At 36.1% G+C, this 13,544-nt stretch overlaps 1 protein-coding gene across 2 annotated transcripts in view; it reads left to right on the top strand.

Moving 5' to 3' along the window:
• CDKAL1 (CDKAL1 threonylcarbamoyladenosine tRNA methylthiotransferase) overlaps positions 1 to 13,544 on the top strand; it is a 629,213-nt gene that overhangs the window by 216,940 nt on the left and 398,729 nt on the right. For both annotated transcript variants that reach the window (XM_081056268.1, XM_081056269.1), the window contains one exon: positions 1,917 to 2,037. In XM_081056268.1, coding sequence (XP_080912394.1) covers positions 1,917 to 2,037 — 121 coding nt within the window. The remainder of the gene's footprint in view (positions 1 to 1,916; positions 2,038 to 13,544) is intronic.

Consider the following 13,544-nt stretch of genomic DNA (forward strand, 5'->3'; position numbering starts at 1 on the left):
ATTGGAGTAGACATTTTTATTAGGATTTTTTCCAGAGAAAGAACCAATAGAACTGTGTGTGTGTGTGTGTGTGTGTGTGTGTTTATATAGAGCTGTATTAGAAGGAATTGGCTCACACAATTATGGAGGCTGAGAATTCTAAAGATCTGCGATCAGCAAGCTGAAGACTAAAGAGAGCCGAGGTGTAGTTTCAGTCCAAGTTCAAAGCCCTGATAATCAAGAGAGCTGATGGTGTAAGCTCCAATTTGCTCGTGGGCAGGCACAAGACCCAAGCAGAGCTGATATTTCAGTCAGAGTCTTCAGGCTGGAAGATGACCAGTCAGGCAGGAGGAATTCCCTCCTACTTGGCTTTTTTTTTGTTCTATTCAGGTCTTTGATCAGATAAGGTTCACCAGTGTTAGGGAGAGCCATTTGCTTTACTCAGTCCACTGATTCATATGTCAGTTTAATCCAGAAATACCATCACCAATGCATCCAAAATAACATTTAGCTAAATGTCTGGGCATCATGCATCCCACTCAAGTTGACACATAAAATTAACCATCACAACATTTTACCAAACAGGGCATACAAGTGGCTCAATATCACATAAAAAGGTGCTCAACATCACTGGGCATTACTGAAATGCGTATTCATTCAAATGACAATAATATACCACTATAGACACACTAGAATGGCTGTTGTCAAAAAAGTTGCAAATGAGGTCTTAGCAATGATGCGGAAAAACTCAAACCCTCATACATTGCATAAAATGTATCACCAATTCAGAAAACAGTTGTTTCTTATAAAGTTAAATATAAATTTACCACATGACCTAGCAATTCCATTTGTAGGAATCTGTCCAAGAGAAACGAAACCGTACATCTATACGAAGAGTTATATGCAAATATTCATAGAAGCATTATTATAATATATATTAATTGGAAACAATTCAAATGTCATCAGCTGGTGAACAGATTAATAAATGGAATATTTGGTATGGAAACAGGGATGGACTATAAATAAGCTTGAGGGAATTTTTGGGATGATAGAAATTTTCTAAAACAGGGTTTTTGTGATGATTGTGCAACTGTATATTTATTAGGTTGGTGCAAAAGTAACTGCAGTTTAGAAGGTTAAAAATAATTGCAAAAACCGCAATTACTTTTGCACTAACCTAATAAAATCATTGAATTGTTTGTTCACAATGGATAAATTGCATAGGATTTACCTCAGTAAAGTTATGAAAAATAATGTGTATGTACATAATGAGCAAATGACAAAATAAACAGAAAATAATAATTGGGGAATCTGAAAGAGATGGGAATTTTTTGTACTATTCTCCCATCTTTTCTACAACTCTAGTTATTCAAAATTATAAAAATTGTAATGGCTCTTAAAAGTGGTCTAATTTTCTTTTGTCATGTTTTTCAAAAGCAACTTCAAAAACTTTTGTCTGTTTTTAAAAATGCAATCCTAAAGTGTCATTTTCTTTCATCTTGTTTATTCTTCACATCTTTGATTTGCTGTTTGCTTTGAGCCGGTAATCTGCTTTTGCATTTACCCCCTGTAGTGCAAAACTGGCCTGCAGGCCCAGTGCCCAGGGGAACCGTTCCTGCTTCATACACATGTCTGGTCTGTGCTAGGGAGCATACCTTGTGGAATGACATTCTGAGGATGTGTGTTCCTCTCATCCATGCAGTTAAATGTGCCAGTATTATAAGCAAAGCACTTTTGACTGTAGGACGCGAACACAGCTGTTTTCCCCTTTGGCATTATTTTTCTTAGGTTCGATGAACACATCTTCTCTAGGTTGGGTTTTTTTTTATTCATAGAAGAAAAAAGTTAAATGCAAGAATTAACACATTTGATGAAAGCAGGGAATTAACGTGAAGTTGTGTGACTCATGCTAACATATATTTATGCTTTATTTGAAGGTCATTCTGTGAGGCTGCTGGGTCAGAAAAAGGATAATGGAAAACGGTTGGGGGGAGCACGACTGGATTTGCCTAAGATTAGGAAGAATCCACTGATAGAAATCATTTCCATCAATACCGGGTAAGCACTCAAACTTATACAATACTCAGTATACTCCTTGAATTCAGTCTTTTTGTTTTTCCTGGACATGTGACATAGAAAAGTAGTTGAACATTTTCATGAGGAAGAAAAATCAAAAAGCTCTATGGCACATGATTATAGTTCCCTGTAAAATGTTCAGATTACATTTGCAAGAAGATTTTATATCTTTGACTAATGTTATTCTAACTTCTTTTTGGTAATAACATGGATTTCTTTTTCCAGCTGTGCCCTTGATTGAAGTCTTTTTTAAAAAGAGTATTTTATTCTGTGCAATGGTTAACATACCCTTCATTCTTGACTATGTCTTCAATAAGGTGATAGTAAATACTGCCCAAGGTACTAACCATGTTTTGATTATTTACTCTCTGAAATACATATTTTAAAATGTCACCCTTATGAGCTTTAAAGTGAAAATAAGCATTGTAACGAAAAGTTAAGGACTCTTTTTTTTTTTTTTTTAAAGATTTTATTGTGGAAGGGGAACAGGACTTTATTGGGGAACAATGTACACTTCCAGGCCTTTTTTCCAAGTCAAGTTGTTGTCCTTTCAATCTTAGTTGTGGAGGGTGCCCTTTAGCTTCAAGTTGTTCTTTCAGTCTTAGTTGTGGAGGACACAATTCAGCTCCAGGTCCAGTTGCCATTTCTAGTTGCAGGGTGCACAGCCCACCATCCCTTGCAGGAGTCGAACCAGCAACCTTGTGGTTGAGAGGACGCACTCCAACCAACTGAGCTATCCGGGAGCTCAGTGGCAGCTCAGCTCAAGGTGCCATGTTCAATTTTTTAGCTGCAGGGGACGGAGCCCACCATCCCTTGCGGGACTCAAGGAATTGAACGGGCAACCTTGTGGTTGGGAGCCCACTGGCCCATGTGGGAATCGTACCGGCAGCCTTCGGAGTTAGGAGCATGGAGTTCTTACCACCTGTGCCACCGGGCCAGCCCGAAAGTTAAGGACTCTTAATCTCCGCATCTTAGAATCTGAAGTTCTTCTGCCTGATTATAACTCTTGGTGTACTCATTCATACTTGGTTTTATTTGCCTTTATTGAATTTGGTTCCTTTAAATTTTGACTCCCCCTGGAAAAGTCACTTGTTTCCCACTTTAATCTATGTTATTGTAGTCTGCAAGTTTGATGAGGCCATGGCCTTCTGGTCCTCAAATGGTGGGAGTCCGTCCATCCGTCCATTCACACAGCTACTTCACAAATCTAAGCTGTTCTGCCCTTTTTGATTTCATCTTCCTTTCCTGTTTTTAGAAATTGTTCCTCTGTCCCTGACTTTCTTTGTACTTTTTTCCTGTTGAGAGCAGGTGAACTGACCTTTCCTTGTCCAGTACCTTGCCACCTCTCTCTAAACCAGTGTCTTCATTTCCTCTTGCATTATTGTAACTATGTTGTTGCTGGTCCTCTTTTCTCTAGTCTTACCACTTTCTGGTTAATTCTTCACACTGCTGACAAAGACCAGGGAAGAACTCTTTTGGTTTCTTTTCTAAAAGCCCCATGAGGTGACTTTTAGTAGACTTGTATTATTTGTCATAGAACCATGTCTGGCCTTCAATGTTGAAGATTCAGAAACCTGGACATACTAGTGATTAAATCAGAATATGACCGTCAGAAGTGTAGTTTTTACACTGACCAGGGTGTCTAATATATTTTCTTTCTTGAATCTGAGCTAAATTTTAAGCATAAGGCTGTTTACTATTCCCTCTGTCTCAGTTATTGTTCTCCTTCCTTCAGATACGCATTTCATTTTTCACTCCTGATTTCCTATATAAAATTGCAGCATCCCTACATTCCCTCTCCACCATATTTTCCTCGATAACACTTTTCACTGTTGAAATTGTCTCCCCTCACTGGCATGTAATAAACTCCATGATGGCAGGGAGTTTTGACTCTCTTGTTTACTACTGCATACTTAATACGCAAAAGAATGTACATGGTAGGGATTTAATAAGTATTTACTTAATGAATGAGCCATCGAGTTGTGCAATTTGAAAGTTTAATGTTATTATGCTAAATTCTCTTCTCAGTACAGATTACCTTGCCAGTGGGACAAGAACAGCAAAGTCAAACTCTTTCCAAGAATCTCTCTCTCTCTTGCACTGATGTGCTTTTTTTTTTAATATGCAGAATTGATCACTTTTTTCTGGCAAGACATATTTAAATATGTTGATATGTTAGGGTCTGTCAAACTCTAGTGTATTAGGATCCATTTGGTCTCTACAAAGTGATTTTGCAGTTACTTGGACCTACTGAGTATCTATTTTAACAGTTTTTTAAGATTGTTTCTGTTCTAGTCTTTGTGTACTTCTCCATTTTGTCACTCCCCGCTGTGTACTTCAGTCTCCGGTTATACTGAACTACTTGAAATTTTCAAACTCAAGGTTCTTCTCTGTCTTTACTCCAGGCTTCTGTGAATGCTCTGGGATTTCCCCACTTGTCTTCTCCTTTCCCCATTCCCCTTTGTCGAGACTCTTCCTGTGGGCAATATGTGTCCCTTGTTTTGGGTGGCTGCTTGTTCCTCCCTCCATGACTGAGCTAAATCTCCCCTTCCGTTGTGCACATATAACATTCCCTATTGATCTTGATTGTGGTGCTTCTCAGACTGTATAATTTTATTTTCCACTAAATTGTAAGCTTCTTGGGTTCTGAAAGTATTTCACTTATCATTATATTATTTATTATCTCTGAGTTCAGTGTATAGTACAAAGTGAGTACTTAACACATATTTGTGGAATTAATGTGTTATTTTAAAGCCATTACTATGTTTTGTTGCCACACATTTTTTAAAAATTGGTTTTAGGAAGCCATTTTAAATAGCATTAAGTTAAAAGGTTTCATGTGTTACTTGAATTTCTCTTCTGCCGGATTAAGTATTTCTTAAAATGAGGCTATACTATAAACTTTTAAAAATCTCACTGGATATTTGCTATTCACTCTTGATCCTCTCATGTCTGTCATGTCACATTATAAAAGTGACCCTTAGTAAGTACATTAGCAGATTTGCTTTTGATCTTAAGAGAATTCATTCCCTACTATCTCTAATTAAGATTTGACTTTCAATGCTGTCTGACTACTAATCATTTTCCTGAATGACTTGTAGCCTTATCATTTGCTCTCAGATGAAAGCATCTCCATGAGTGTTTGTCCACAGTATCACTCTTAACATCTTTGCTTGAGTTTTATTTTATTTTGTTTTTATACCTCTAGTGGAGCTCATTGCTTTTTTTTTTACTCATATTTAAATGTTTTAAAAGAGTTATACCCATAATTATTTCTTTCAAAAAAATTATCCTTGTCAAAATCTTGATACTTTTCAAAGTTTTATTGCTTTCAAATTAAATATGGACTTACAAGTTACATGTAAATTTTCCAATTTTCATTTAGGAAAAGCATCCCATGTACAGCAAGTTTTATTATATGCATTAGTAAATTATTGAAGTTAGCTTTAGACTCTACAAAGTTATTATGCTTTGTTACATTTCTGACTAAAAATGTAAAAGGAATACATTAGTTGCTTTAGCCAATGAAGAAGTTAAAAATTTCAGATCATATTCGGGTTTGGATGAGCTGAGAGGATTACTTATTTGATCACACTGTGTGTAATAAGGAGTTCCTTTTATGTCTTAAGTAGCATTGACCTTTTATCTTTATATCCTCTATTACTTTTATGTTCAGTTGTTCATCTGTATTTATGTCTGTATATTGAGTGTATACATTTTAGTCTACTTGGATTATTGTTCCAGTTTACAGTGCTGTTTGTGTTTTCTGAAGTAGGCTTCTTGAGGTCAGCTGCCACTTGCCTAATACAATTCTTATTTCCAGACTGTCCCTCATGTGGTAAAGGCTCCCTGTAGAGGAAACATGAATAGGCACTTGCTTCTATAGTAGGATGATAAGACCGCTATATGGACATGCCTCTGAAAAACACGCGAGGATAAAGTTCATGAGAATTGCTCGTGTCTGTTGTGTGCTTGCTGTGAAATGTATACTTTTTCCTGTATGTAATCCTTGAAACAGCATCATGAGCTTTTTTAATAGATGAGGAAACTAAGATACAGATTGTTAAGTGACTTCATATTGTCATGCAGCTAGTAAATGACGGAGACTGAGACTTCCCTGTTTGCTCCATCAGATACTTTTGTGGATTCAGAGGAGCAAGGAATCTTTGCTGGAGTGGTCGGCAGAGAGGGGTCTTGTGGGAGCAGAATAATCTTGACATTATAGTGACTCCTGAAATGGGCCCTGAATGATAGATAGGTAGAATTTTGATAATGATGTATGGAAGTGTGTTTGGTTTCTATTGCTGTTATAACAAATTACTACAAACTGGGTGGTTTAAAACAACACAAATATATTATCTTACAGGCCTGGAGGTCAGAAGTCTAACATACATCTTACTGTGCTAAAATCAAGGCTGTTGGAGAGAAATCTGTTTATTGGATACTTTCAGCATCCATCAGCCACCTATGTTTCTTGCTTATGGTCTCCTCCTACCATCTTCAAAGCCAGCAACACTGTATATCTTTGTGTCTTCCGTAGTCACCTTTCCAACCGACCCTGACTCTCCATTTTTTCAGTGATTACATTGTGATTTATAGGGGCCACCTGGATAATCAAGGATTCTTTCCGCTTTTTAATGCCAGCTGATTAGCAACATTAATATCATATGCACTTTAATTCCCTTTTGGTATGCAAGGTTCCAAGGGTTTGTTTTGGACAGGTACAAGAGAAAATTATAGGTAGGGAAAAGAATGAACAAAAGCGCAGAAGTGGACCATGTAGTTTATGAAGTAGATAACTTTGTCCAGTTTGTCTGAAGTTTCCAGCATATATAGGGAAAAGTGGGATAAATTGTCTTTTATGTGAAGAATCTAATTGCCTTAAAGTGAGAAATTACACTTAATTCAGTGGTCAAGGGAAAGGAGAGCCACTGAAATCTGGGGCAGAGGTGAGAAGTAATCGTAGGGAGGCGTTAGCAAGGTTATTCTGGGACCAGCTTGTAATGTGGATGGATACAAGGAGACCACTGAGGGGGCTGTTAGCCTTCCAGCTAGGAAGGAGTGGGGCCTGCGTGGTACTTGTGGGACTGGAAAGCAAGGATGGCAGCAAGTTGTGGGAATGGTTTGAGAACACGGGCTTCGACCGACTCTGGTGGAATTATTTGTAAACATGGATTTGGAAGTTCCAAAGAATGGGTGGAGATAGAAATATAAGACAAAAGAGAAGCTTTAGTTACAGGGGTGAGAGTGAATGAGGTCATTAAAGGTGAGTGGTCAGTGCCTGTGTATAGGAAATCCTCTGTGAAGTAGGACTCAGGGATGGAAGTTTTATGAGTGTGCAATGACATACTGTCAGTTGCTTACGACCCCTTAAGGACAAATAATACTGGGATAGGAGAACCATTTTAGTACAGTGGGAAAATTAGAAACCAGGTTAGAAATTAGTAAGTTTTGCTACAGGAAGATTACTCTCTTGAGGAGTTCGACTATAAAGTAAGAGAGGTGGTCTTTCGAGACTAGAAATATATATATATATTTCTATATTACATCTATATTATATATATACGTATATATATATATATACGTATATATATATATATATATATATATACGTATATATATATAATCTGAGCTAGTTTAGAAGCAGGTGGGTAAAGACTTGAAATACAGAGGGTGCCAAAAAAAGTATACACTTTTTAAGAAAGGAAGAAAAACCTATTAAAATTGTAATACTCAATAGATACCCATAAAAAAAGATGAATACAAGTCATTCGTATACATTTTTTTGGCACCCCTGGTATATTGATGGGAGAAACTGTTTAAACCGGATCCTGGATACAGATAGAAAAGTAAGCCTTGGAAAGGAAGGGCACTTTTGTGCTTCCTGAGATGTCCTAGAAGTAGAGGGCCTGAGGAAGTGTAAGTGTAGAACTTACCATTTTATTTTTCTTGAAGTTCTTGACGACTTTAATGTGGTTCAGGTCCTTCATGCTATCAGGCAAAATAAAGGGCAGCGTTTCACTGTTATGTCCCTTTATATTTTAGTTAATATACCGCAGTCTTTGGATGACCATGACTTGTGCTAGGGCCATTTCTCGATTGCAACACATCCCTGCACCCTGCCTGGGACGTGTCAGTGTTTTTCTTCCCCCGCTTCCTCCCTGTGATGGTGAAGTTCAGTTATTACTCTACCTTACTTACGTACTTTTTATAAACTGGCAGTTATATGTCATGTGAGAGTCTCATTAAAAATTTGGCCAGAAATAATTTCTGAGACAAAGATATAAAACTCGAAGATTCACGGCAGAATGTTTCATTCTTCTCATTAAAATTAGTAGAGTGAGGTCATAATTCTGAAACACAACAGAGTAGGATCTGTGTGGATATTTATGTAGAAAAGTATCAATTACTTTCATGTGGAATCTAAAGAGCAAAGTAAATGAACAAACAAAACAGAAACAGACTCAGAGCTGACGGTTGCCAGATGGGAGAGGGAATGAGAAGGTAGGTGAAAAAGATGAAGGGATTAAGGAGTACAGATTGGCAATTACAAAATAGTCATGGGGACATAAAGTAAAGCACAGAGAATATAGTCAATAATATGGTAATAACCATGCATGGTGCCAGGTGGGTACTAGATTTGTCACTTTGTAAATTATATAAATGTCTAACCACTATGCTGTACACATGAAACTAATATAAAATAATGTTGGATGTCAACTGTGACTGAAAAAGAAAAGAGAAAGGTATCAATCAACTAAGTGCTGTGGGCAACATAATGGAGTCAGCATGTACATCCACAAAAGTAGTGAGCTGAGGTTGAAAAGCTCATTTTTCTTTCTTTTTTTTTTTTGGTCAGAGAACCCCATTTATGTGATTGCCTTATATTTTCTACTACTGAGAATGGAGTGTAGAGACAGAAGATAATGTAGGGGACAAAAAGTCAAAAAAATCAGAAATTGGACGATAAAGAAATATCTGTGCTTTATTTTGCCTTTTCGGTCACTAAAAAAGTCATCATTTTTGACAATACCTTGGTAGTTTTCGTTCTTCGAAAGCTGAGGGTTGAGTGCTGCTTAGCAGTTCTGATATAAGTTTCATCATTTTTTAGATACTATTATTAGGTTATCCCGAGTTTGAAGGGATAATCCTCTTCTGGGCTAAACACATCTTAGAAAATACTGTCTGACCCTGTAATACTTTGCTGATACTTTTTCTTTTAAGATTTATCTTGTCTTTCTTGTTATTTGGTATCTGTCAGACATAAAATGATGATATATGGGAACCTTTAAAGGGAATCTAATTTTCCTTGAGATTATGTACTTGAATTTATTACCATTTTAAAAAGTATCTGTTCCTTTTTCCCCTTTGTGACATCTTTGCTCCTGGAAAACAAACAAACTTGGATGTTTTCACTTTCTTTCTATAATGTCCAGAATTTATCAGTCCTTATTCCAATGCTAGATACATGGTGCTCTTCCAAGTACATATTTGAATGAATGAATGAAATAACAAGAATGCAAATTTGTTTCATGTATGTGAAGCTGCTTTTAGAGAAATATAATTACTACTAATGACATTTTGTTATTTTTCTCGTTCTAATGATTAAAGCATAAAACAGTTATTAATTAGATATTAATCATAATAATTAGTTATTAATTATAATAGTTGTGAAAATGTAATTATTATGTGCTAACCATAATACCTGGTATTGTGTTAGATATTATGATACATACAAACATAAACATTTCTCAAATCATGAAGTAACTAACATCCAATAAAATAATCCAAACCAGGCAGCTATGAACATAAGAGTTAATTGCAGATCCTGCGTGGAGAGGATTTGTATCTCATTCTGTTCTGTATTCTGGGCAATGCTGTCAGGTCGCAGCATGACATTCTCTCTAGGTGGTGACTCTTTAGACCTCTGAATTTAAGAGCTGTGAGATAACTCAGATATCCTCTCACTGTCCCTCCAGGAGATGCAGTGGCAGCAACACAGTAAAAAGGTATCCTTTCCCTTGATCTTTGTCATCAAACAAGACTACTGTGCACAGTGGAAAACAGAAGCCTCAAATGCTGTCTTTTTTATGGTACCCTTAAATTATAGCTTTTCAGAAAATTGCATTCCTTAAAAAACGATTTTTAGAGGTATTTAACTGGAACTGCTCTTTAAAAAGCTTGAATTAGGGTTCCAGAGAGATCCTGTTAGAAATTTGAATATATGTGGTTTCATCCTTATACTCAGGCGAATCTTTCTAATGTTTGGGAAAGTAAAATTTGGGATGTTTTACATTAGAATCTCTTTGAAATGACTATGTATTTAGTATATTCAATAATGATTCACTTAATCCTCATAGCGTAGCATGGTGTCAAGAAATAAGACCTTCTTTTTTTTTTTTTTTTTTTTTGTTCATGCTGTACTGTTGTTCACATATCCTCGTTGTATAAGCCACCATGGTCTTGTTCAGAATCTACTTTCTTGAGAATAGCTGCTGCCACCTTGGTGCTGCCCTCAGGCAGTATCCCAAGATGAAACATTTTCCTGAAAGACTTCAGCACACTTTAGAGTCATTCATTTACTTTAAAATTATGAGTCAGTATCTCTTTTTATATACTGGGCACTGCTGACTGCAAATTAACCTAAGCCAATTTTGTCATGCATAGCTCTTACGGATATTTTTTTTGGTGATAGATAATAGTAGCTACCAATGAGGATTAGTTGCTTTCCTATACACCAGCTGTCAGGTTATAATGAAAACAAGTCCCTGTCCAAAATCTGCAATAAGAATTTATTAAGCAAGGTGGCACAGCCCAGCTGTTCTTGTGAGCTTGGTGAAGTCCTAATTCTCTTCTCCTTTAGGTGATAAAATCAGACCTTGCCTGAAAGCTTCCTTTTAGCCAGTGGAGACAATATTGTCAGCCTTAGGCAAAGGGAACCCTCTACACAATGTCTACACAGTGTGCAGGGAGGGAGAGGAGGGACCAAGCCAGGATAATACCTGCAGGGTTCCGGCCAGTGCTACCCAACAGCTGCTCTGTGGACCAGTGTCCCGGGATTAACTATTGATGGCTGGTCTGCAGCAAGTATAGAAATCGAGAGCAAACATTTTAGAAACTTTCAAGGTACTTTATCATAGCTGCAATGTCTTATAATTCATTTTCACTGTACTTTACCAAAAAACATATTGATTTACAAGAGGTTGAAAATAAAGCTCCTGGTCTGTCACTATAGATAGTTTGAGAAGCATTGGTCTTGGCTAGTGTGTTGCAAGGTTTTTTACCCTAACCTGGAAAGTATTTAGCCAGTCCATGTATCTTGAGAGCCTCTGATTTCACCAATGACATCTCATTTCTGTTATCTTTTATATTATTAGTATTTAACCTCTACTTTCACAAATGAAAACTTATTTCTGTCATTTGTTACGCTAATTTGCAAAGCCTCTTCTGTTGACCAAAGATAAAAGACAGCTAAAACTTACCAACAAGGTAGGAACGCAGCTTTTCTTATTAAATACTAGCAAAGAGAGACTGTTCTTAGAGGTGTAGCTTAAAATTACTCGCACATTTTTTATTATGCTTGCTACATGAAATTCTTTTAAAAGTAAATTATAGACATCCAAGCATGGCCCATGAGAAACTTGAATCTAGAGGTTATAACTATTCTTTTGGCACATCCCTAAGATGAGCAGAGACCTGTTGTTATTCTTGGTTTTCTGTAAGCTTAAGGAGACCTGGAACCTTATCTCTTAATCATGAGCCTGGAATGTGGCTCCAGCCTATTTTGGGCAGTAAAATCCTTAGTACATTGGAGAGAGCTCTCTACTTGGGGTTTGGAGTCATACACACTGTTATTTTCTAGTTACATGACAAATAAGTTAGATAATCTTTACAGCCCATCTCTTTTCTAACATGGGAGCATGCTACCTACTGTATGTGTAGCCTGACACATTATGGGCAGTTTAATAAGTGTTTTTCTTAGAATGTTGATGTTGCTATATTCTATAGTTGACCAAAATTCTCCAAGATCCTTTCTCCCCCTCCTTTCTCTTTTGTACTATTTAGGCAAGAAAGTTGCTGGAACTAGAATTTAAATTTAGGTGCTTATCCAATTCATCATCAGCTCATCAGTCTCTACTTCATTTGTTCAGCTTTAAGTGACTATTTGAAAAATAAACTTAAAAAAATTAATCTTTGTTTCTCCCATAACTTCTAGTACAATGTCTTGCTCATAGTATTTACTCCATAAATATTTTAGTATTTGAGAGTACTAAAATATTATTCAGTGACAGCAGTGTTACTGAAATGCAAAGTTTTTTCTGGCTGATCTGGAATATAATTCTAATTACTTCTCTTTTGCTGTAAATGATTCTTTTGTAGAAAAAAGGATATGTTAATTTGGACTATGAATGAAGTGAAACTTAAACAATTAAATGTGTGAAATTGAAGTATTTATGGCAATTCTGAACTTGTTACATTTTTACTTTTATGCAAAAACCAGTGGTTCTGAAATTTGCAATTTTTTTGATGTCTTCAATGAAATACCCACATACCTTATTTTCACTTAAATATTGTACACATGAAATATTAAAGCAGTTTTATTATTACTGTGTTATAAAACTGTACTTGGGAAAGATCATTCATAAGAACAGTGGATGGCACTATTGGCTCATACCTGTGAAATAATGATGAAGTTGCCGAACTTTCAAATGCTGGTTCAATAAATGCCTTTAAGTAAGAGGCACAGGTAAACATTTTAGGCGGTATTAGGATGGGGATTTAATCTTAAGTTTTGTAAATTCTTTATGTAACCATTGTTGTATATAAACTTTGAAATTAATACATAACTTTCTTAGAAATTACATATAAAGAAATGACTGGTTTCTAATAATCACTTCAAATTCTGTCACGTTATATGCTATACCATTGTGCTAAGAAGTACATCTTACCACTTTTCTAATAAAATTATTTAGTTTAAGAAAGGGAAAATGAATTTGGATGAAAAAGAAAAAATGTAAAGATACTCAAATTTACGCACACCATTAAGGAAACCTTAGATACAAATTAATTGAGTAGAATGGTTACCACTTTCTTCAGTTTAGTTCATAGATTGTATAGTGAGGACATACATTAATTATAAATAATAATAAATGCTCTTACAGTTCAGAAAGTTGACTGCTTTATTTTATGTGTGTGAGACATTTATGTTTGCCCTTTAAGAAAACTAAGCAGCCCTGCATCTGAACATTCATTTATTCAACAAATGTGTTTTAACATTTTTTAAGTGCAGAGGATAGAAAGATGCTTCATTGGTGTCTGCCATTGAGAATCCCACAGGATAGAGAATAAAGCAAGCACAAAACAATTAAACTATAATATTGTAAGTATAGTAGTACAGAAGTAAACAAAGTCATCTTAGGACCTTGATGGATTGTTTGGATGAGTCAGAGAGCTCCCCTAGAAAGTGGATATTTAGGCCGTGTCTCAAG

The sequence above is a fragment of the Rhinolophus hipposideros genome (genome assembly GCF_964194185.1).
Source record: "Rhinolophus hipposideros genome assembly, chromosome: 8".
NCBI lineage: Eukaryota > Metazoa > Chordata > Mammalia > Chiroptera > Rhinolophidae > Rhinolophus > Rhinolophus hipposideros.